Source organism: Pelobates fuscus, chromosome 4 (genome assembly GCF_036172605.1).
Source record: "Pelobates fuscus isolate aPelFus1 chromosome 4, aPelFus1.pri, whole genome shotgun sequence".
Taxonomy (NCBI): Eukaryota; Metazoa; Chordata; class Amphibia; order Anura; family Pelobatidae; genus Pelobates; species Pelobates fuscus.
Window position 1 is genome coordinate 287,603,013 of NC_086320.1, and position 26,183 is coordinate 287,629,195.

Consider the following 26,183-nt stretch of genomic DNA (forward strand, 5'->3'; position numbering starts at 1 on the left):
CTACCACACGCTCCCATGCCGCATGTCTCTCTCACTCCACGAGAACGCTGTGTTGGAGCGCTACCCCCCAGGCAGCGCGGTCGGCTTAACTACCCACACAGACTGCTCACGTCCATGCGAACGGCACCTCTGTTCAATGCGAACACCACTTACCCGATACAGAAGACAGAACTCCATGCGTATGAACGCCACCTCTGTTCGTGCGAACGCCACCTCTGTTCGTGCAAATGCCACTCACCTATACTGCAGACAGAACTCCATTCGTATGGACGCCGGCTCCCAAACACAGCAGGAACAGAAGTCTGTTAGTGAGAATGCCGCTGCTTCCATGTGAGACCACACAGAAGGTAGAACTTCGGGAGACTCTAAGGGTATGCACGCAGACACAGAGCCTTTTAAAGGTACAGGAGGTCGAGACCAGGGTGGAACCTTAATTAACAAGACCACCTACTTTCCCTATTTAAGTCATACACACCCTTCACTCTTCACTCAGTTGTACTGTGCTCCTGATTGTGTAAAGACCTTCGGAGACTGTCCTGTTGTATCCCAATTCTGATTTTGATCCTTGCCTGTATCATCACTTCTGAACCTGTGCCGCCTGTCCTGACTGTTGGCTTCCCAGACTACTATCTTTGTCTGATCCTTTGGTACTGCGAACTTGGTCCATTACCTTCAGCACCTATCTGCATATTGGGCTTTGTCCACTAAACTGTGATCCTGACACTGACACAGATACAAAAAATTACATACATAGATATCCAGACACACACAGACCCATATAAACACTGACACATATACAGATGCACACATTTCCACACATGCAGATACACAGATATAGACTGCCACGCGTGCAAATTCACAGACCCACAGATACAAACATTGACACAAATGTTTCAAATGTCCAAATCTATGGAACTGTTTTCGGCTACCCAATTGCACGAACACCGTTGACCCGTATCTTCTTCGACACCGCTGCTGGAGACTAAGTCCCGTTCGAATATTCGAACGCTCGTTCGAATGGGACTTAGTCATTTTCTCGGTGTAAAATAGACCGACCGCACAGCCCAAATCCATGGAACTGTTTTGGGCATGAAAATGTGCTTGCGGTCGGTCAAAAGTGACTTATACCTATCTCCCGAACGGCTGAACGGATTCAAATGATTTTTGGGTATGTTTGTATTTGGAATGTGCTGATTACTAATATGTAACTTTTATTAATATTGGATGAATGGTTTTAGAGTTATGAAAGTTGGGTAAAAAGTATATTTAAACTGTATGGATAATTGGGTTACTTCTCAGGCTAAGGGGAGGGAATCTGTGGGATGTAACCATTGTGTGATTGGGTAATGTATAATTGTCTGTGGGCGTCTCCCTTGCAGGGGAGAATTTCATAAAAGCAGAGTGTGTGCCATTAAACCAGAGTTCTTCTTGACCCTCAACACGTAGTCTTGTCTCGTGATTGGAGGGGACAGCTATATTCACACTGGGGATTGCTATGCTCTGCATACTCCCTTGAGCTTTAATCACTTAGCTCTTTTGAGAGCTTGCTCCTGTTACGGTCTCCTTGGAGGAGAGGTCTTCCCCACACGGTCCTGGATGCTGGAGGTTCATACAGGGTGGAAGGAAGACGGCGAGACTCCAGTTAAGCTACGGCGGTTGTGGAGTCTGCGGTGGTTGTGGTGTCTGCTGCAGTGCTTGGAGTCGTCAGGAAGCACTAGGAGCATCCGTCAACGGAAGGTGTCCGTTACAGACAGAAACACTGACACACATATAGATACACAAATGCACACACTGAAACACATGCAGATACACAGAAGCAAACACTGCCCCACATCTAGATACACAGATACACACACTGCCACACATACAGATGCACAGATACATAAATATGCATACACAAATGCAAATAAACAGATACAACACACTGAAACACATGCAAATTCACAGAAGCAAATACTGACACACATGCAGATACACAGAAGCAAACACTGCCACATATCTAGATACACAGATACACACACTGCCACACATACAGATGCACAGATACATAAATATGCATACACAAATGCAAATAAACAGATACAACACACTGAAACACATGCAAATTCACAGAAGCAAATACTGACACACATGGAGATACACAGACACACTTTTTTACACAGATATGCACACTGACACACATACTGATGCACAGATACAAACAATGACACAGACATACAGATACACACTTACGCATACAGATACAGACACAGAAAGACACACATACAGAAACAGACACAAAGAATGACACATAATACAGACACACAAAACACACAAGGACGCACATACAGGTCAAAATTTTAGCCATTTTACAGTTTCCTATCTTTTAGATGCAGGTGGCTTCTGCTGGCTGGGATTGTTAGGAGAGAGGGGCCTCCACTACTGGTCTGCACCTCTTCTCTCTATTTTTTCAGAGCAAGCTCGGTATTAGCTGTGAGGAAGTGATAGCTTCTCCCTTCCCAGCACTGTGGTCCTTACAGGAGCACAGTCACACTTTTAAAGTGCTGCAGCGCAGGACCGGGTCCTGATGCAACATGCCCATCAGCTGGCCCTAAGTGCATGAGCAGGGCACCCGATGGGCTTCCTCAACCATTACCGATTTTCTTTGCATGTACCCCTGGAGGAATTGATTTCTACCCCCAGGTACGTATACCAGAGAAAAACAGCTGTTCCAGATACTAGTTTATATTTGGCCTTCTGTAGTGGCACACTAGAGTGGGAATGGAATATAACCAAGAATCCCTTCAGTGAGAGAAAAAGTTGTTTATTACATCTCTGGGTAAAGTAGAGCAGCTGACCATGGAGGAGTGATAACTAGCTAAAAAAAAATAGCTAAAAGCTAAAGCGTTTGAATGAGTCAATTAACTCAAAGTAATGCATGCTCCTTGTGGAAAAAGCATTGAGTTTAGGAAGGTGGTCATGTAAGGAACTATCAATGTGTCATTTTTGAGTTAGGGTGGAAGAAAGGATGTATTGATATATTCACAGAAGGACAGGTAAGTATCCAAGCCAGTACCAGCATGACTACAGACGATTGCAGACTTGTGTAGAGGAGTTTATACCCTTGTAGACTTGTTACTAAGCACAATGTATATAAGGTAGATTCCACATTAATGTAATGAATTTAGATGTTTTATATAAACATGTTTCTCTGCTGAGCATAATGATGTTTCTCAACGTTCTCCATTCTTTTCTTGGAAAACAGTGTGGCTATAAATATTGACTATTGTGTACTCAGGCCAACTAATATCTCAATCATCCAAAATGTTTTCCAAGACACCAACACCAAAATACTTACAATGAATGATTTTATTTACACCAGCATGAAATGAACAGAAAATACAAAAACAAATTGCATTTTTTTCTACTTATAACAAGCATTAACTTGCCATTTTATTTGAGCACCATTTCAACCAAATTAATCAGAACACTAGTACAAAAGTTACTGATTCCTTATGTGGTTATGTCAGAAAATACTGTTTTGTGTATTTGTTTTAATGAACAATTCTGTTGAGGTATTCTTTTGTGGCTCAAGAAAAGTGCAGTTTATGACGCAACAATTAATCAAGTGTTTGTTTTCTTTCTGACTGCATTAAAAAAATGTTCATTAAAGTGTCATACTTTTCCTTCAAAAGTGTCTAAATTGTAATTTAAAATGACAAGTAGCTTAGAGTGTTTATCTGCTAAACAGTGAGCTTAGGTAAATTGTCAACCAACTTGCTAAGTTTGAGCAAAAATGTCTAAATTTGAAAAAAAAAAAGATCTTTAAATTAATTCAGTTTCCAAATTTTTCAAAAATGGCTATTTAGTTTTAAATGTTGGTTGTTTTTTCAACTATTCACTACAAGTTACTGTTTTGTAAATAAATGCCCAGTTTTTTTGTGGTAAACTTTAACTTACTGTCCATCATTTCATGACCTCGTGCGCGCGCAGTAAACACAAGACACACAACACTGCTGTAATCAGCAAGTGAGAAGTGACTGGTACTAGACCTTTTATGCCAGTGAGAGAAACATTTTAATTTATTATTTTTGGCCAATGCTGTACATTTAATTTATACCGATTTAATAATGACTAGATGGGTAGAGCTTTAAGAATCCTGGGCTGGGAAGAAACAAGTGTATACCCTATTAAAATGTTCTTACAATGTATTAAAAATCAATACATTTATTAATATATCACAAAAGAATATTTAAAAGAGAAGCCATTAAATATTCAGTTACGCCCCAAATAATAATGCTGAAGCAAGTAAATGGCTAAATGGCTAGTACATTTTCTATTTATTCTTTTTTTGTAGAGAATGTTATAACAGCATTACTTATACATATGCTGATGGGACAGCCATTTTACTTGATTTCAACCCCCTTGACCCATATTTTATAATTACTTATTGCCTGTACCCACCGCCCATGTGTGCAGACCGCACCGGTTATTATTAATAGGGGCCCCAAAAGTCACTCATGGGTGAAGGCCAGTAGGGACATTAGATGCTCACCCTGTACCATTATAATGAAAGCCCCAACACTGTTTGAAATTCACTTTGAATTTCCAACAATTATCATTTCAAGGGAAACTCCAGTGCCAGGAAAACAATCCGTTTTCCTGGCACTGGAGGGTCCCTCTCCCTCCCACCCCCCAATCCCCGGTTACTGAAAACCCCTTCAGTCACTTACTTGAGGCAGCGACAATGTCCCTTGTCGCTGTCTCCTCCTCCGCGCCGCTCCTCCTTCTGATTCCGTCGGCCGGTGGGAGAGACTGATCCCGCCCACCGGCCGAGGAGACATAATGCGCATGCTCATTAGGTCTCCCCGTAGGAAAGCATTGAAAACAAATTTCAATGCTTTCCTATGGGGAAATGAGCGACGCTGGAGGTCCTCACAAATCCTTGCTAGAAATCAGGAAGCTCCCTCTAGTGGCTGTCTAGAAGACAGCCACTAGAGGTGGAGTTAACCCTGCAAGGTAATTATTACAGTTTATAAAAAACTGCAATAATTACTGTTGCAGGGTTAAGAGTAGTGGGAGTTGGCACCCAGACCACTCCAATGGGCAGAAGTGGTCTGGGTGCCTGGAGTGTCCCTTTAAGTAAATAACTTTTCAACTAATTGAGCATCACTGGGTACTAAACAAATCTGGTGCACATACATCCCAAATTAAATTAGTATGGCTGCTATTCCACTCCAGCATTCACAAAAATTGATTGTTTAAAATAATGCAAGGAGAGGTGTTACAGAATGGATTCTTGGTAAAAAAAAAAAAAAAAAATATTAAGGGCAAATCTCCTTGCATTGGTTTATGCGGTCATTTTACCAGAATACAGATTGCACTTAATATAAAAAAAAAAAAAATAAACTCTGGCCAGTGGTCTAAATTATTTGAGTCAGAGCATTTTTAAGTGCAATGTTCCAAAGGAGGAGGTCAACGTACAGAGTTGAACAAAATATTACAGGATAGTGAAAGTTCTATTACAAGTCATTTTGATGTGGAAAGGAATAGGAACTCAGAGTGTCACGAAAGCTGTGGCAAGAGAAAAGGGGTAACCCTAGGTATGAAGTAATTAAATAGGAAGGTGCTTGCCTACAGGTGTCAATTCATTAAAACATAACATTTAATAAATTTGTTTAAAAGCTTGCCGTTGAAAATCAGCATATAAACCAAAAATTATTATTAAATTCTAAAAGACAAAAAAAACGAATGTATAAAGAAAATGGAAAAAGGACTAATATAGAATAATCCGAATTATTTCAGAGATTACAGCATGAGTCCAAGTGTAAGCAAGGGGGGAAGAGCCGTCTTACCGGCGAAACGCACGTCGGGGCTCTGCTCTGCACTATACTCTATAACGATTACGTTAAGACATTTGTTTTTTTCATTAGATCTTGAACATTATGTCCTCTGCAAGAGAGATAGGCAGACAGTACCTTAGACTTAGACTTAGACCTTAGACTAGCAGACAGTTTCTTATACAGATTAGGTTCCCTTGAAGGCACAGCTTAGCAATTCACAGCACGATCGGTTAACAGCACTATTTGGGAAAACAGTCATGCATTGAACAATTCAATTCTTGTATCTGACAAGAGCGATTTTTAGGCAGAGTTCCTCTTTTATAGAGTTTATAACCTAAACACAGTTACACTGATAGTTCCCTTCAATGGAAACTGATACAATAGTATACTAAACTATAGTTAGTGGTTATATATACTCTATTGATACCTTGTGTCTCTTAGTATTGCCAGTTTCATTTTCACTGGCATTTCTAAATCTACACTACTAATTGCTTACACTTGGACTGTAATCTCAGAAATAATTCGGATTATTTTATATTAGTCCTTTTCCTATTTTTTTTTTTATACATTTGTTTTTTTTTGTATTTTGTTCTATACTATTAATAGTTTTAGAATTTAACCCCTTAAGGACACATGGCATGTGTGACATGTCATGATTCCGTTTTATTCCAGAAGTTTGGTCCTTAAGGGGTTAATAATAATTTTCGGTTTATTTGCTGATTTTCAACGGCAAGTTTTTAAACAAATGTATTAAATATTATATTTTAATTAAGTGACACCTGTAGGCAAGCACCTTCCTGTTTAATTACTATTACAAGTCATGTTTTAACAGATCTTTTATTTGTTAATGTTGCTATGGAAGCCAAGTGGGTCAATCAAGGAGCAGAGACTTAAGTGAGGGCAGGGTTTCTTCCTCCTATGAAAGCTCTCCTGTCCTGTTTTTCTTTTTGACAGAACATATGGTAAAAACTCCATCATGTGCACTAATTGCACATCATTAATATTTAGGATGAAGAGCACAGAATTTCACACTGCTCCTTAGTTTCAAAGCGATTCTTGTTTCCATTACAGCCGCCATACCAGAACTGTATACACTCTTTCAGGTCTGAGTCATACCACCACTTCAATTTGTAGTTTTGGCAGTCTCCTTCCTCTTGTCTCAAAGTACAGATATCTGAAAATGAAGCAATTTAACAATTAAAGGCATTGGGGAAATGTGCATTATGATTCGCATGGTGACATAGCAAAGTAATGTTATTCTTAAAAGGCACAATAACCAAAAGAACACAGAAAGCAAGTCCTATTATTCTTACACTAGCTTTATTCCTAATACTAGTCCTAACCCTTACTTTAGCCCATACCACTGACCTTAGCCTTACTACTAACCCTAACTCTAGACCTACCACTAACCCTATATCTACCACTAACCCTATCTCTAGTCCTACCATTATCACTAAAACTAACCTTTACTCTAGCACTACCATTAATGCCAACCCCAACATTAATCCTCATACAACCCCTCCTCCTATGCTTCTCATTATCTTTTGCTCCAAAAATAATAATAATAATAATAATAATAATAATAATAATAATACAAAATAAAAATGTAAAGTATTTTTTGTGTTCATGTATTATATAGGTGGATATATAAATGTGTCTGCAAGCTTGTTTTTACTTGCAAATGCTTTTGAATGCATGCAAAAAGGAGATTAGATTTGCTAAATGACAAAATGAGGAAGCGATAGTCCAATTGAGTAAAACCAACCCCAAAGCATTTTTTTTAGTACATAAAAAAAATAAAAAAATAAAAGTGTAGGTACACTGAAAACCAGGTTGGGGGTGTTAGTTAATAAAGACCAGGAAAAGGCAGACATTTTAAATAACAATTTTTTCTTTCATATTTATTAAGGAATAACCTATGGCTAGAGATATGCAAATGGTTGCTGCAAAAAAAACTTGCAGAATAACTTTGATTGGATCACTCAATATAAACAAAGCTTCAGGGCCAGACGGTATGTACCGTCAGGAACCGTTTTAGAAATAAGTGAACCTCTGTTTTTAATCTTTCAAGATTTATCAGGAATTGTACTGGAGGAATTGAGAAAGTGTTTTTGTGGTTGAAGTTAATGCTATTCTGTTAGTCACAGTTTAGCAATCGTGGCTCCATCTTGCTGGCAGAATGTAAACGACAGACACAATTTTTATTTTCTTAACTCTATTTATTCAGAAGAGAGACAAGGCCCTGTGTCCATTGTATTCACAGTACCAGGCATTCAGATCTCATAGAATCATACTACCTTCAAAAACAACTAATTGCTTTTACTGGTGGGGGGGAGAGGGGGGATTGAAATTATATTGTAACTATATGTAAAATGTAGATTTTTTTATGCAGCTAACGTTAAATTCCATTATATTTGTGTACTTGTGTTATATTTGTGGTCAGGGACAATAAGCCGAGGGTCCACCAAAATTGAATGGCTTGATAAAGGGAGTGGTGTTTGGATTGAACCAGGACGAATCAGCCCAAAGGCAGGGGAGATCTGTTTATTTAACCCCTTAAGGACACATGACATGTCTGACACGTCATGATTCCATTTTATTCCAGAAGTTTGGTCCTTAAGGGGTTAAAGGCTGGGTAACCCTTCCCACAACTTTAGGCTCTGACTACATGCTCAGCCTGCCCTTTTGTGGTCAGGGTCAATAAGCCGAGTTAAGTAATGGTGGTGTAAGTCGATTGAGGTGTGCCGAACCGACGTTCGCACAGGCCTCTGAAAAGAGGGCAAAAAGTTTAACAGTTTAATACTTTCATATGTGTTGATATTATGAAACCAATACTTTAAATGCCTGGTTCAATTCCCTCTCCAGTTGAGGGATGCATTTGTGTATGCAGATGATCACCCCCATCCCAGTCATCAATGATGAGTACTGAGATATTCCACTAGAGACGGCAGAAGCAGCGCCTATACTTAAAGAATGATCTGAAAATGTTGTATCCAAGTAGTTTTATGGTGTAGTGAGCTAATTTAAGGTTGAGGTGGCAAAAGGATGAAAACGCCACGATGGAGTCTATTGAGTACGGATTAACAATTAGATATGCTGAAGGGAAAGTACAAAAGTCCGGAACTCCAGTATTTAACTGAAGGCGTTGGTAGTGAGTGCTGCATGTGCCAGCAATATACCAGGGGTCATAGATGAGCCAATCCAAAGTCAAGCCATGGAATGTTTGGGTTTAGAGAGGATGTTTGGCAGATTTGGGGTGTGTGTGGGAGAATACGCAAAGTTGAATGAGAGAAGGCAACAGTTGTTATATTGTAAAAGCTTGATAAGTGTGTACAGACAAGGTAAAATCGCTGTTGCTGCCAGCCTAGTCAATATCTGAATAATTATGTGATTGTGAGAGTGGAGGACCGAGCTAATACACATTTTGCATGGGTTGAGTGGTGTTTGCCAGCACAGACTGCGAAGAGGGCTGAAGTTATGATTAAATGAGGGTAGGTTCTGATTCACTGCTGGCTACTACGTACATATTTTATGGAATTGGTCATCTTTGAATGGCTGCAAATGCAGTGTGGGCAATAGCGTTGGACAAGACAGCAAGAGAATCGTCTGATTGTGGAAGAATGAATCGTGACTTTCTAATTTTCAGTGGAAGTTCAGCCATATGAACGAGTTTGCTTGAGAAACATGTGTCAAGTGTCAGAGCCCACTTGTCAGTAGGAAAACCTGAGAGAGGTTGTGTAGTAGGAGATGAAGTAGAAACCCGGAGGTAAATGTGCACTACAAGTTCAGAGAAGAAGGTGAGACCGGAGATCCCAATGGGAAGAGGCATCATTTCCAAAGAAGGGCATCACGTCTCTCCGATACGCTGGACCCCGTGTGCATAGGGGCAACTCCTATATCAAGTTTATTATACCAGAGAAAGACTGTGAAGGGGAAAACTAAAAATGGAGGAACTCCTAGGAATGGAAACAAATCCATAAGAGAGAACAGCGCTGGTATCAGGTCGGGGGTCTCGGAGCTAGCAATCATCTGACTATACAGCTCAGCTTCTGAGCTGTAGCTGGAATGGTATGTCTTTACATCTACACTCAGCAGCAATTAAGGAACAGTCCTGGATCCCTAAGGAGCTAGGGCTAGCGGTATGCTTGGTCACAGCCAGAGTGCTAGGGGAAGGTGTAGTGGTAGTATATGTGAGTGATAATGTTTCATAGTTCTGATATGTGAGGCATACTATGATGAATTATGAATGAGTAAATGTGATTGACTTGCCAATAACAGTGTAGCCCTACATCATCTGGCATTTTGCTAAGTGCCGGATGGCGAAAAATTAGCTGAGCAAAGGGAAGGTGAGGGCCTGCTAATACCAAATGGATTGGAGAGGCTCTAGCTATGATTTGGGCCAAGGGAGTGAGGCCATCCAACAAAGTGGCAGCAATATTGGTGTCATGATCTTGAGCAGGTCAGGTAAGAGACTTTGGCCAGTGTTAACAACAGAGGCTTTATTGGTGAGTTCGGACATAATAGAACACAGCAGAATATCTTATAAAATGAAATAATAGGGAGAAGGAAAATAAGAAAAACAAAGGTTTAGGCAATAGGCCCTATTTAAATAATAAACAGAATGTAGGTAGATAAAAAGGGAACCTATAGAATAAAGTATAGGTAGAATATACAGGGACAAGTAAAAAGGATAGAACAGAACAGAACAACAAGGTTTCAGGAAAATAGGAAAAAAGGCTTTAGTGAATCAGTCCCCTCTTGGAAGGAGGACTAATAACGTATTGAAATAACACCTTGCACTATTAGCGGTAAAGTCCACATTGGTGTTATACAGGTTGTTGTAAATATGATTTGGCAGGATTAAGCAGAGCAGAAGTGTAAGTTAGGTTGGTTTGGTAAAGGTCGGTCTAAAGCTGATTGTCAGGATAATGCAGAGTAGAATTGTAGGTAAGGCTGGTTTGGAACAGGTTGGTATCAAGCTGGTTAGCAGGGTAGAAGAGTAGATTCACAGGAACGTTTACAGGAGCCAGCAACTGAAGTCTTTCAGGATGAGCATCAACTTCATTGTAAAGGCCCTGTGGTAAGTTGAGTGTAGCCTTTTGTAGCTTCTTGATTAGCCCAGGCAGGTGAGGATGACGAAGGTTAGTGGTTAAGGAGGCCACAAGTGGTGCAGAGTTGGAACTAGTTATTAAAGCAACAGGAATAAATTAACATAAACTTAGTTGTCAGGATAGGATCCTGACAGTTGGCCTCTCGGTGACAAGTAAAAGATTCAAATGAGTGGCCGTGACAGGTTAGTCCCTATCTAATAAGAGGAGAGGTTGGATCGAAGTTCTAGCTATGAGTTGGGCCGAAGGACAAATACCTCCGGTTGAGGATAGGAGTTGGCTTCGTGGGACTGAATTACAATTACACTAGAATATAGTCCGCACAAATACCATTTACAGCCAGATGATCTATCCCTAAGGAATGTAGGGGAATAGAAACATAATGAATTGATAGAAAATATGTTGGAATGTACATATCTTGCCCTACTGGTGTGTGGCTGAGCTTGAGAATGGAATATCATATAGTGGAACCTAAAGACACAATGGGAAACTAATAAAAATATGCCCAGGATGGTGTAAGTGCTAATTGATCTTAGGGTATATCATACCTGTCTTGTGGTTAAGCATTTAAACATCAGCATCAGGATGATAAGTAGTGATAGTAGAAATCTAGATAATAACGGAACTTATGATTATGAGCATAAACCTAGGGCAATTAATATGGATATGAAAGAGAGATACTTAGTAGTGCTGTATCTAATTAGGAGTTCCCACTGTGCATCCTTTCACAAGAAGGAACTGAAGTATGTATGAAAAAGATGGGAATATATAGTTTAATAGCAGGAAGTGAAATATGTAAGATCTAGTAAGTGCCAGGAGTTGTGGATTATACAAGGCTTAGGTAAAATCGTGACAGACCAAGGAGGCCCGACTATGGTTAAATGTGTAATTTATTTATTTATAAAATATTTTACCAGGAAAGATACATTGAGATTTCTCTAGTTTTCAAGTATGTCCTGGGTCCACAAAACATTGTATTGATAGAATAGGGTACAATAAAATACAAAAATAATATAAATACACAGTATATACAAAATTTAACATAGAACAGGTAGGAAATATATAATCAACCATGACAGGTGCATTCTGTTTTGAGATATGTAGCGAGGGATCTCTTAACGGATTTTATACATTAAAATGTAGGGTGACTAACTGAATAGCATATGATAAAATATTATATGGCTGAATGAATACAGTAAGCAGAATGCATGAACAGATTTGAGGTTGCATTACATATTGCATTACATATGTGAATACAGACTGAACTGTGAATGCCACCATAGTTAGTAGAAGGCTGAATGTGGGGCACAAACATGCTGAATGTCAGTGATAGCATGGCCCACCGTGGGCTAAACAAACACACTTACAGTTTTGTTGTAAAATAATGCAAGAACAGCAACAGGAAAAGCTTTGGCTGGGCCGGATGCGGCCATGCCCCATGAGTTTTGAGGGAGGCGACTGTTTGTTTTTTTACTAGAGTGAGGTAAAATTAATACTTGCGTAGGCCGTACAAGGCCAAGACCAGTTTGTTTGCAGTTCAAATAGTTTGTGTTGATGACCTTTGAACCGGAAGTAGCTGGTTCTGTACTGAACCAGTAAGCATTGGCCCAGAGGAAGGGGCGGCCTGGGTATTTATAGGCAGGATAAGCCTTCCCACAAGTACAGGCTCTGCCTACATGCTCAGCCTTCCCATATGTCTATATTTAGATATGTCTGTATGCTTGTTTTTACTTGCAAATAATTTTTTGTTGTCTCGGCTGTTTTGTGATATAATTGGTTTGCTAAATCTATATACCTTTGCAAATTGACATTTATTTTCTATACATTAGAAATAGATTTTCTAATTTCATACAATTTAAGAACTACAAATCCAGTACATTATCTTCTGTAGAGTATATTTTATGCTTTACATCAAGGCTGCAGAAATGTTTTTGTTTTTTTCTCCATACTTTTCATAACTCGCAAATATCTACCTCAAATAAATGCATATAGCATAGTTCTGGCTTTCGGGACTCTAATAGGGAATGTCTGTTTCTGTGCCAAAAGAATGAGACATGAATGTTGTCAGATTCTGTCCAAGTATCATTCTGCATTGCATTACATATGTCTCTGTAGGTTATGTCTTGAACTTTCTTTGAAAGCAAACACATGTTTAATTATAGATTTGAAAGGGCATGGTTATAAATATTCTTCTACACATGATAATGTGGAAAACACTTTTGTCTTGTAAAATATTTTAGAAGTGTTTTTATTGCACTCATTACATTACATTCTTTGCAATTGTGAGGAATCCTTGCACTATTTAGGGTATACAGTAAGTGAGTACACCCCTCACATTTTTTTTGAAAATATTTTATTATATCTTTTCATGTGACAACACTGAAGAAATGACACTCTGCTACAATGTAAAGTAGTAAGTGTACAGCCTGTATAACAGTGTAAATTAGCTGTCCCCTCAAAATAACTCAACACAAGCCATTAATCTCTAAACCGTTGGCAACAAAAGTGAGTACACCCCTAAGTGGAAATGTCTAAGTTGGGCCCAAAGTGTCAATATTTTGTGTGGCCACCATTATTTTCCAGCACTGCCTTATCCCTCATGGGCATGGAGTTCACCAGAGCCTCACAGGTTGCCACTGGAGTCCTCTTCCACTCTTCCATGACGACATCATGGAACTGATAGATGTTAGAGACCTTGCGCTCCCCCCTTCCATTTGAGGATGCCCCACAGGTGCTCAATAGGGTTTAGGTCTGGAGACATGCTTGGCCAGTCCGTCACCTTTACCTTCAGCTTCTCTAGCAAGGCAGTGGTCATCTTGGAGGTGTGTTTGGGGTTGTTAGCATGTTGGAATACTGCCGTGCGGCCCGTCTCCGAAGAGAGGGGATCATGCTCTGCTTCAGTATGTCACAGTACATATAGTGTTAAAGAAAAATCTGCACACCAGGTTATGGTGGGGAATATATATATATATATATATATATATATATATATATATATATATATATATATATATATATATATATATATACAAAAATATAGAAACATCCATGCACTCTTGCTCAAAGTAATTATATTGTCTTAATAATACTTGCCGGGTGCCAATTCCCATGGGGATGTAGATAGATAGAACATAAACAAAAGTTGCAGGGCTGCACTCACGGACTTTAGTAGAAAAAGTATAAATGTATTCCATAAACGATAAGAAGATCGACGTTTCGGTCCACACAGGGACCTTGATCCTGAGGGAGGTCCCTGTGTCGACCGAAACGTCGATCTTCTTATCGTTTATGGAATAAATTTATACTTTTTCTACTAAAGTCCGTGAGTGCAGCCCTGCAACTTTTGTTTATGTTCTATATATATATATATATATATATATATATAAACATTTATTTATTTATTATATAATATATGCTTTTATGATGAAGACATGGCCCTTAGAGTTAAAGAATGTACATAACAAGCAGGATAAACATAACATGTAGGAGGGTGGGGCCTGACCGCCAAGATGGCCGGACGCACATGCTAAACGCTCCGGTGGCAGCGGGCATAATATAAACCCTAACGAAGACCTACCAAACCTGAAACAGCATACCAGATCGAGGGGGCTAATCTGCAGCCGAAACGGCACCTAACGGTACGCAAATCTTGTTCCGACCGCAGAAACCGTGGCCTAGCAGTGCGGCCTAATATGCACCAAGAGAAATGAAGGGGCTGCGGGGGAGACGGACGCTCTCCTGGGGCCACACTAAGCTACAACCTTGGCATGGGTCCCTGTCCCCCCCTATGGACCGGCGGGGGTCATCCCGGTCCCCACCAACCCAGGGCAAAAGACACCACAAGCCCCGGCTATATCCTGCAGCCTGAACAACACGGCCAGTAGGCCACACAAGATGGCATCTGCAGGTTAGTGGCAGAAGCCTGCGCCAGCCCATCATAGAAGCCAAATCAATCACCTAGAGGAGCGGTACGCTGAGCCACTAGACAGGATCTTTCAAAGGTTCTGGGAGCACTTGGAGAAACACTGCAGGCGGGAACAGCCTGACCCGGTGGGAACAGTAAGGAGGGACAAGGTGCGGAGCTGGGGAAGACCTCCATCGAGTAAACCCCACAGAGCTACTGTCGCAGCCTGCCCCACAATCCTTCCTGGGCCGAAGGCCTCCCGGAGGAAACCTCCACGGCACCGACCACACCGCCGGAAGCCCAACCGTCGCAGGCGACGGCAGAACACCCGAGCTCTCCATGGCGCCCAACAGAGGGTAGACCCGGCCTCAACAATGAGACACCGAGTCTTCATACCGGCCTGGGGCTGGAGTGCTCCCTCCTTATACCAGCAGCTCACGACCTCTTGCTAACTCGTCCAGTTAAGGGTACCAACCTCCCCAGCAGAGGTATCGGCTGATGGATGGCTCGTTGGCCAGCAGCCCCACTTCCTACCACCCAGGACCGAGAACTCTTTGGGGCACAGCTTGAACTGTCCGTGCGGATACACTTAATTGAGCCCCCACCGAGCAGCCACATTAACTTTGCTGTCTTCTTGAATAGAGTTCTCTAGACTGGCTCCGGAAGGCTGGTGGGTAACCCCGCGTGATTCTCAACATGATAAGCAACTCCACTAGCAACCCAAACCAGGACACTGCTTACTAGACACTTATGCAGTCCACCAGTGGGTTCAATCACACTAAACCACTAAACGCTTTACCTGTTTCATCCCTCACACTTTCCTGAAGCTAAGAGCAGGTTGAGTAATCCCCCAATGCAGTACTATACAGGTTTAGCCTGTGTGAATAAGCTTAATCGTTATAACACTGTGACAGCCTCTCGTTACTTTACCTTGAGCACTTAACCTGTTATGTTGTAAGCTTAAAATGCCAATAACACGGTTGAAACCGTACGATAGCTACTACAAGCGCATTATGTGTTCACCCTACTATAATTGTATGTTCACAGTTTGTATTAGTTAGAGTGGTGCCTATGTAACTATGTATCTAACTCCATGTTTTGCATTCTGTACTGTCTTAACCTATGCCTCAATAAAAACAAAGATTGACAAAAAAAAACATAACGTATTATTTGACTGCAATTATAAAATACATCTTTACAGCAAACATACTTCAAACAAATAGAAACATTTTCAGTGTATTATGCCTTGGATACACCATTAACATACCTTTAGAAAGAATCTCCTCCCCCTCCATAATGGATTGTCCTATAGGACATAAAATATAGACAGAAATATTGTGATTTACTCTCACAAACAAAACATGTAAATACTTGAAACATGTAACACATATTGAAACCATTTTTTCTGGGCTTGATTTCTTTGAGGTGAAGAAATAAATGTGAAATATGTCTATAATAGCTATTCCAATTGATAGTTAACAACTCATATGTATCCATATTACACTATTAAAACAACAATTTATCAGTATTTGTGACACTAGGAAATAGGACAGCTGAAAGTAAAAGTTCAGAGTGAAAATTTCAATACAGTTTAAACCTGAGGGCGTCCAGCGACACTCTAGCACAGGTTTCCTGTGCTATGGAGCAGGAAGTTCCCTCTAGTGGCTGTCTAGTAGACAGCCACTAGAGGTGGAGTTAACCCTGCAAGGTGATTATTGCAGTCTATAAAAAACTGCAATTATTACACTTGCAGGGTTAGGAGTAGTGGGAGTTGGCACCCAGACCACTCCAATGGGCAGAAGTGGTCTGGGTGCCTGGAGTGTCCCTTTAATGGGTTCATCTCCCCCTCAGAAACTGAATATTGCCAAAAATTCTTTCAAACAAGATAAACTAATAAAAAAAATATACAAAACTCAATACTTTCCGTTAATTTCTAACAAAAGAAAAAAAAAATTAATCCTAGGGTGGAAAAAAAACCAAAGCGTCAACAGTTTTTTGTTTTGATATCTGTTTTGATATTTGAACACACACACACACACAGTAATACAATTTAAAAGAGCGATCTCTTGTGTATGAAAAAAGGATCAAAGGTGTATAGCACATTTCCTTAAAGTGTGCATCGGGGATATAATTTTGTCAAAAGGAAATTATTTATTGAAAACTCAACTTTTCTATATTGCCAACGCAGATGTACATACCTACCAATCGTTCCTGCCCAATGTTCAGGATAGAAATGGACAGGCAAATGAGCAGAAAAGGGGTGGGTCTGTCTGTCTAGGAAAGGTAACTAGTGTAGAGAGCTCTGGGATAATGAGATAAATAGTATTGAAAAGCCAATATGCATTAGGGGATGACCTGCTCTATGGTCCTATGCTCCATTCACATATTTACACGGTTACAGTCAATGTACATTACACAAACATTATATTAAGTATAACATACATACATTTGGATTATGGTACAGACATATAGAAGGCCCTGCCATTGTGAGCTCACAATCTTGCACTTGGTGAGCCTAACAGAGACAGAAGGTGAGCGAATAACATGGAAGAGGAATTTGGATTGTGAGCAGCAATAAATGAAAGGAAAGTGGTGGAAGTAAGACAGACTTGGTAATTTGTACAATCTGTATGAAAGATTACAGTGGAGAAAAACCTTTTCACAGAATGTTTAAAGCTGTTGAATGTGGGGCAGAGCTAGAGAGAGAGAGAGAGTTAAGTCATTTTAACAGAAAGATGTAGCAAAGACGTAATGGAGATGTAATGGAGATGGGAGTGGGAAGAAGTAAGGAGAGGAGATGCGCAAGTCCTGGTCAAAATAAAAGGACAGGTAGGGCAGTCTTTGGAGATATGCAAAGTGGGTGGTTTCCGTCTTAAGTAGAGGTCAGTAGACAGGGATCAGAACCTTGGAATGTATTCTGGACTTAATGCTCAGACAGTGTATAGAGTAGCAGAGTTGGGAAACAGAGGATGAATGATACAAGGTGTAAATGTGTCTAGTATAGGTTTTCATGATTACTTGGAGAGGGAACAGGCAATAGAGGGGCAATTCAGATCAGATTGCAGATAGTAAGCATTTGGTGTGGCAGTGGGTATAGAGAGTTGCTGGGTATCAAATGTTGCTACTGTGTCATAAGATGTTTTGCATAATTTAATTAATTTTGGATTTACCATAATAAACCAATCCACTAATACAGGATGCCACAAATTGCATGATTAGGGGAAGGGAGTAAAAACCCGAATGAAAGTGATAAAGTAAAGTCACAAACCCATTACCAGATTAATACAATTAGGGGCATGTGGTGCATGGCCTTCTGAGCAATTTTAAGAATGGGTAATACTCAGTGTACTAAATAACAGGCATAGTGGTATACATTTTAAGGACCTTTCTTGTCATGATCTTGATGGAGTATAAGTAGGCTAGTAGAACATGTTTACTAATAAAAAGAGATATTACTTAACCAAGGGAAAATTATATTCTCCAAATCTCCAAATATTCTCCAAATCTAGATCTTAGATATAAAATGGATGGGGTCTATGGTTTTGATGGGTGAGTTAGCGTTAGTTTATCTAGGGTTTTGCTATTGTTCATGATTTCTGGGTAAGTCATAAGCAATGAAAGGGCCCACAAATGAAAATGTAAATCAAGTAAAGCCTTTCAAAACCAGTAATGAGTTGAAATTAGAATGTTCATAAAAACATACTATTTTTTGAAAGTGAAAATGGTTTGTAAATCCCTTAAAGTGACCTTGCTGATCTTCGTGTCTTTATGGGACCAGTCAACAAGAGTTTTTCTGCATTTCCAAGACTTAAGTAAGGAATTTGAAGGATTAAACACAAAGATAGAATCCATGGTGATGTCTGTAAAAGTGTTCAAATCTGTTTACCAACCTGAGGATGGTCATAAAGCTATAAGTAAGGATTTAAGGGAAATTAAATCTTCCATTGCAATGAGGCTGATGCAGTTTATTTAGGCTAATCATTGTGTTTTGCTTATTGCCACACATATTACCTTAGGCCTTGATTTAAAGGGACCCTACACACCCTTAAAGCACTTCATCTTGCTGAAGTGCCTTATGAGTGAAGAGCCTCTCCTCTTTTTTTTATTTTACAAAAAGTGGAGATTTTAATAGAAATTGGCACTTTTATAAATTAACCTTTTAACATACCCCAGCTGTAAATCAGAAAACAGGTCCTGTTACTTCCTGGTTGCTTAGCTCAGTTGAGATGAATACAAGGGACAGGTGCTCAGAGTACCTGCCTTGCAAAGACTTCTTGTTGAGATGCATTAAGAATTCTGTTAATGGACAGCCACAGAAAGTCTGATTTGGGTTAGAGGTGGAGGACTTGCAAATGTTTCAGACAACATCTGCAGCTATTGCAAGCTGTTTTTTACATATATCCAAATGCATAATTAAATGCATGCTTATGTTTATTTACTAAAGAGTGATTTTTACTTATTATTATTTGGATAGTGGAGTGATCCTTTAAAACACTTTCTAAATGATTCAGTACTATCAGAAGAACTTTTTATATGATTTATCTACAAACATTCCCATATACTTTAATGGTGATTTCTGTAGATAAATCACTTGGAAAGTTTTCTAACAGAATTCAATTATTTGAAAAGCTTACTACAGCAAGGCCTTAATTTAATTGAGAAAGTTTAAAAAAAATATTATTTGAGGGGGGCGGGGCCGGACCGCCATGCTGACCGGTCGCATGCAGGAGAGGCTCCGGAGAAACCGGGCCTCTTAAGCTACATACTGCGGAATTTCGTACACAAAACGAGCCTACAAGACGCCCATGGCTGTGGGAGCGGCGGCAGACCCCGAGATCGGGAGTTCGGGTCACCTGAAGGGGGCACAGAGCTTCGAGGGCTGCGGCCTACCAGGGAGGGGAGCGTGGTGGACGGCCGCTGCTGCGTCCCCCTCCCCTGCTGCCACAGACAGACAGCAGGAGTTGCTTGCCGACCCTGTTTCCCCCCCCTTTGGACCGGGGGGGTCATCCCGGTCCCCACTGGGGAGTGCCTGAGACGGGCGGGGACTGAAGCGCATGAAACCCTCGAACTGTCTCCCAAAATGGCGGCGGCTGACAGCTCAACAGTAACGGCTCCTGCACCACGGAGCCCCTGTGAACGGCGCTAACATCATCCGCCCAGCCGGAGGGCTTCAAGCAAAAGACAACCGCAGAATAAACGCTGCGGTCTGGGTAAGCGAGAGACCCCCAACCCGCAATGGTTGTACCTAGGTGGGGCAGAGAGCAGAGGGCGCGAAATGCCACTGTGCCGCAGCATGTACCAGCCATACAGACCTACATAACTACAAGCGCTACACCCCCAGAACCATCAAGCATGACAAGGGGAGACATACTACACACAGTCGAACACCTGTGAAGCTGAACAGCCATGTATACGGATCAGTGTCCCGGGAAATGAGTCATACATGCCAGCATAGAATCCCTCACAACGCCACAGGACACTGACTAAAAGAATCCAACACCCGAGAGACTCACACACAGCGCCAGCAGCTCAGCAGAGCAGGCACCGGGAAAGCACTGATGAATCCACAAGCAGAGGCCTAGACTCCACTTCCAAGCACTGGAGGGGGCTACTGAGCGACGGAACAGTGCGGACTCTTGGGGCACCGAGCTGTACTACCCCACTGACTCTCTCTGCCTAATCCCTTCTGCAGACATCTAAGCAGGGATGGGTGATCTCCACAGAACTCTCGTTACACGTATGGTTCTAATGTTTTAGCTAATTGCATGTACTCCTACTCGATGCCTGATATAAATATGTGTCCAAATACCCATTGGCTTGCCCCTAGACAGCATGCACCGGGCGGGGACTCTTAATCATAAAGTAACCTGCTCATATACTTTTCACACGCTACCACTCTCTGCTGACCACATCTTACAACAGGATGTTTTTCATGTTTAGTATATGACCAGACCTAGTAGCGTAATCCTAACCTATCAAAGCTGACGCTCAATCTCTATATATGTATAAGCAACCTATAGGTCATAGATTATCGTCATAGCAATATAACTATAAGCGGATGTGTGATTAGCTGGCCATATCTAAAAAGGCAAACTAAGCTTGTTATGCTCTAAGCCCTTGCAAACTGGCATATTTTTCTTTCTGTAAAATGCTGATGTCAAACGTAACGTTTATCATTTAATTTACTTTATCACCTTAAGCGCAGCTAGCTATAGCTCAAAGCATGTTATAACTTACAAGCGATGCCTAATAGTCTGATACCTTCATGTAAATTGTAATCTCAATCTACGTTTAAGCCTGTTTACTATGTAATATCAAACAAAAAAAAAAGTGTGCTTTGTATATGTACTACCCACTGTAACAAATGTTTAGCGATCAACGTATGGAATGCCGTTGGGGTACCATATGTAAGCCTGTAACCATTATAAGCACTGCAAAAATAAAGAATTAAAAAAAAAAAAATATATATTATTTGAAGAAAGATAATTCCTAGAGCGGGTATAACTGTGTTGAAAAAACCAATATCACTTTGCCGGGGACACAGGGAACATAAACCATTTTAGAAAGGTATACACTGAGTAAAATATGTGGGAAATGAAGAACTCATACAGAGTCGAAAATTGCTGCGGTAATTTAATTCCCATGTATTTTATATACATGCTTGCTTCCTTCCTTTCATAACCCAACCCCCATTTAGACATATCATTGAATTGTTATCTGTGTCACTGGTTCCCAACCCAATCCCGAAGGTACATAATTCAGTTTTGCAATTTTTCCTATAGGAAAATTAATTATGAATGCCTGAACCCTGGACTACAGGTGTGTATTAAGGATTGTATTGAGAACTGGTGGTCTAGGTCACGACATAAGGAAAATCAACCATAAAGAACAACTGACCCAGCTTAGTTTTGCAACAGCCAATGAAGTATTTTTCAAGACATGTTTAAATTAAACTAGCTTCAGCAATATTGGTTAGTTAAGTAAAACATTACTTTTCATTGAACTTCGCTTTAGTGAATAACAAGAGATTTGTCTTCCAGACAGTTATTCTACCCATCACTTAATTTAGGGTTAAGTAATATATTTGTTTTTAGACTCCAAAACAATCTCAATTATTGCTCTTAGATCCCCCAGGAGATCATGCAGTGAGAACACAAGATATCTAAGCAAAACATTCCATTCACACAAAAAGAGTTAAACAGTTTAGATTTTGCTTTGCTCAAACTAACAAGGGATTTATTCTTTGCAAATGAAAACTAATGATAAATTGGCTGTTTGTAATTTTATTCAAGATCAGTTTTTTTTTAATTTACAGACTTCTTAATTTCTTCTTCTAGAGAAAATTCCCAAGCGGACATGTAAACGGATATTAAAAACATGCATTGCTATAACAAGAAAAATAATATTGTATTTTCTCTTATTTATGCCAAGGGGTTAGCTAAAGTTTCAACAGTCGAACACAGCCAAGCAGTATTCTACATTCTCGCAAGTTCAATAGTTTCCGAAGATTCTTTTATAACAAAAACTTACGTTTGGAAGAACAAGTTTGTAGACATTCATACTCAGAGCTAAATCTGTTTTCATTCCCATTACACCCTCCATACCAGAACTGGGAGCATGCATCAATATCTTTTATAAAATGCCACATGCGTTGATAGTCCCTGCATGGAGTGCCATAGTTCACATCCAGTAAGCAAATGTCTGGAACTGAAACAAGTGATAAAAAGATGTTCTCAATTTGTAACTTAACACTTTTACTTAGAAGCAACCGAAATCAGCTATATTTTAACACTAAATTAAAGTATGTTTAGTAATTTAATTTCATATGAAAACAATAATTTGGGGTCAAATACGTGTAAAAGTGACACTTCCTCCTTTATTTATGAAAGGTGTTATGAAATGTAAAGAAAAATACAAGCAACTTCATTGTGTCTATTACCTGCAAACTAGTTATCTTTATAGCTCTTTTAGGATTGCAGGTAAATTGTCCAAGTAAACATACCCCTACTGTCCCATTAGTTTAAAAGGCTAATAATTTAATTTATTTGGCTCTTGCAACAGTTCACCTAAGTATTTTATCTAGGTAATCTAAAGTTCAAGTTCTGCTGTTCTCTTACACATTTTATAAAGGCATTAAAAAGCAGTTAATGTTTGTAGAACCCACGCTAAAAGAAGACACATTTACTGATATCTGAGTACTCATACAATATGTAGATGTTCAGCTTCCTGGAGTCAAGCATATCTGTGTCACAAAATATCACACTTGCTTTTTGACAGTCAAGCTTATGTATACTATGGAATATAGTCAGGCTCCACCAGATAATGAGACACAAAACTGAAACAAGAAGCAGGTAGGAACCCTGTCGTTTTTGTAGTGGAACACGCAAGAATTAAAAATATATATATGCAAAAAGTATAGGTCTCCTGCTTGTCTACTATAGAGCAGCACTATTTAGCTTAGCATGGAGGGGCTTGAAACTATTCATTGTTAGACCTTACCACACATGTTATGGCCTCTGGATAAGAGCCAACACATCCAATGCTCTCTAGTCACTACTGCAATTATTTATAAATAATTCATAGAGCCATGTATCTATACTTAATATATGAGAAATTTATAGTTAATATTGTACTTATTCAATCTGCACACATGTGTATTGTGTCTATTGTCCTGTAATGAATTAATTATTTGTAATGATGGTTTTTGTTTTTTCTCGTTGTCACAGCTCCGGCAGTGCTCATGGCCAGCAAAATGGAAAGTGAAGGGAAATGATGAGTCGGCTTGGGGGGTCACCGCCTGCCAAGGGTTGATGGCGGTAGGCAGGCTGATACGAACTCTGGACAAGGCAGTAGGATCTGTTTGGTTTGGGGAAGTTACCCAACAACTGACTGATGGATGCTGGTCCGTTAAAAAGTTGGAAAAGTTAATAAAGTTAATAAAGCTGTTGCCGTAGCCCTTACCCATAATTCTGGTCTCATGTGTTTTTGTTGGGGGCAACGGGATTTGGGGACTGGTCAGCAGTCATGTTTTTTCAGAATAATCCATTGTGTTTACTTTACCTTGAAACTTGCAACTTGATGAACGGAATGACTTTAAAGACATGGACATAGTATTAGAATGGAGTAAGTGGTATTATGCTAAGGATAGAGAAGCTCTTTTGCAAACACTATGCACAAACTAGGCATAAGCAGTCTTCTTCTCTGGGAAGTGAAGAATTTAGACCAAATAGCTAAATTAGAAAAGTAATTCCACTTAGCCAATTTGCCCTAAAATCTGACATTCTTTGGTCGATTTTAGACAATCTGTTTTAAGAATTACCCTGAATGTATAAATCTAATATATATTTTAGAAGAGCAATACAAGCAATGACATTAAATCTGTGTATATTTAATGTAGAGAGAGATCACAGGCTCCCTCATGTGGTTTTACTTCTAACTCCAGGAATGATGTATCGTTGCAATGTAATTTCTTGTTTTGTTTAAAGAACGACAACTGTTTATTACATGTCCAAAGTACTGAATAAATTACCTGAAAATATGTTTATGTGTACATTAAATCTATAAAATGTAGCAAAGGACACATATAACAGGAATAGAGGAACTCTATGTCAGCCACATAAAGATCCAGGGCAGTTATCAACTATACTTTCACATAGTTATTCTCTGAACACTGGATTTTGCCCACATGGGCAGTGCTCATATTTACTAAAGCCAACTGCAATCAGAGTTTGGTCAGCCTGGGCAAATCTGCAGCAATTGCTGTTAAAATCAGTGCTTTCACAGTGCTTTCTATAAAAAAGTATAGGATTTGGAAGAGTAACAAAGCACCGGTTTTACTAAAATTCAGGAATGAATGCATTCAGCAGAAGGCACATTCACAAAATACGAAAAGCATGAAAGCAAGTGAATAATAATTTCAAGTAATATTTTCCCACTGGCAGTGCTAGCAGCCAGCGGGGAAATATTTAAGAAAAAACCCTTGGTAAAGAGAGGGTTGATTATGTGGTGGCTGGCTAGCTAGAATTTGCAATACGGTTTTTTTTTCCCTAGAAAAAATTACCCAGATACAAGTTTTAAAATTTTTATTGTAATTAATAAAGTGACCAGAAATTGAAGAGGGGGGTGATCTGCCTGGAGACCTAAGTAAAAATGAGATGAAGTGGATCTTAGGTTACAAACTGTGGTCCATGAAGGTCTTAATATCGCTTATAAAGTAAATATGTTCTATCTATCGATTGATCTATAGATAGATAGATAGATAGAACAGATAGATTTTTTTTATTTTGTTGATCTGATGGAATACATTTTCTCTCCTTATAGATTATTCATAGTAGGTATTAGAGAATCTATTATATATTTATGATATTAATCTCACTATGTTTAATGAAGAGGTTTTAAACATTGTATTAGACTAGAAATACCTATATTGACTTGAACCTTATCATAATGGTATCTGTGGGAAATGTTTTAACTTGTAATTATAACTTCTTGTTATTTTCCACTTTGTGCCTACCTCTAATATGGCTGCCAAGGGGAATGTCTATCCGGAATAGTACCAGATATGATGTATCGTCATAGTAAACTGGAAGTGATCTATAGAACACTTGAGTTTAATGTGGGGAAGCTGGAAATAAAAGAATATAATGGAAACAGATATTGAGGGCGGAAATTGCCTTGCTTAGCACCTTTTTGGACAGATCAAGACTGCTATTTAATCAGAGGACTTTATGGACTTGAGGAAGACCCAGAAATGTCAAAAAAGCATTGTGCCTTACTTGTATTTTATTATTGTTTGTGTTTATGCTTCTTTTATTTCAATACATTTATTTTTGCCTATTTATTGGTTTCTGTATCCATAGAGTGGATAAAAACCAGAAGGTGGCTTTTTGATCTGGCTGATAAAAATTGTAAATCGTGCCTTTGCAGTTTATAGACAACTCCTAATAAGCTCTAGAAAGAGTGAGTGTTTCATTTGGATAGACCGTCTGTATGCTGTCATTCATACTACAACATAATATGCCTTTTTATATTTACATTACAGGTAGAGATCTGTGTCAATAACCAGCATATTTGGCAACTATAACCTATAAAACACCTATGAAAAAAATATACTAACCATCCAAAGTCTTATTTCTTTTAATTATTTTGTTCTTCCGTCCCAAAAAAGGCCAAATAAAAATCCATAATTCCCAACACAACTAATGAGAAAAAAAAACAACAACCCAATTTGCTAAAATAAAAGCCAGACAAAATAAAAAAAATGTCCCCCGCTCATTATTATGAGGGTGAGATGAGAAGGTAAGACACTAATGTTTTTTACGGGTATAGCTAGGGTATTGAGGACCATTA

At 39.4% G+C, this 26,183-nt stretch overlaps 1 protein-coding gene across 2 annotated transcripts in view; it reads right to left on the minus strand.

Annotated features, from left to right (window-relative positions):
* Positions 1 to 6,567: 6,567 nt before the first annotated feature.
* The window catches only part of LOC134608926 (collagen alpha-6(VI) chain-like), a 188,828-nt gene continuing 169,212 nt past the window's right edge, over positions 6,568 to 26,183 (minus strand). For both annotated transcript variants that reach the window (XM_063452178.1, XM_063452177.1), the window contains 3 exons: positions 22,365 to 22,541; positions 16,102 to 16,140; positions 6,568 to 6,996 (listed from right to left, as the gene is read on the minus strand). In XM_063452178.1, coding sequence (XP_063308248.1) covers positions 6,827 to 6,996; positions 16,102 to 16,140; positions 22,365 to 22,541 — 386 coding nt within the window. In that variant the 3' untranslated portion in view covers positions 6,568 to 6,826. The remainder of the gene's footprint in view (positions 6,997 to 16,101; positions 16,141 to 22,364; positions 22,542 to 26,183) is intronic.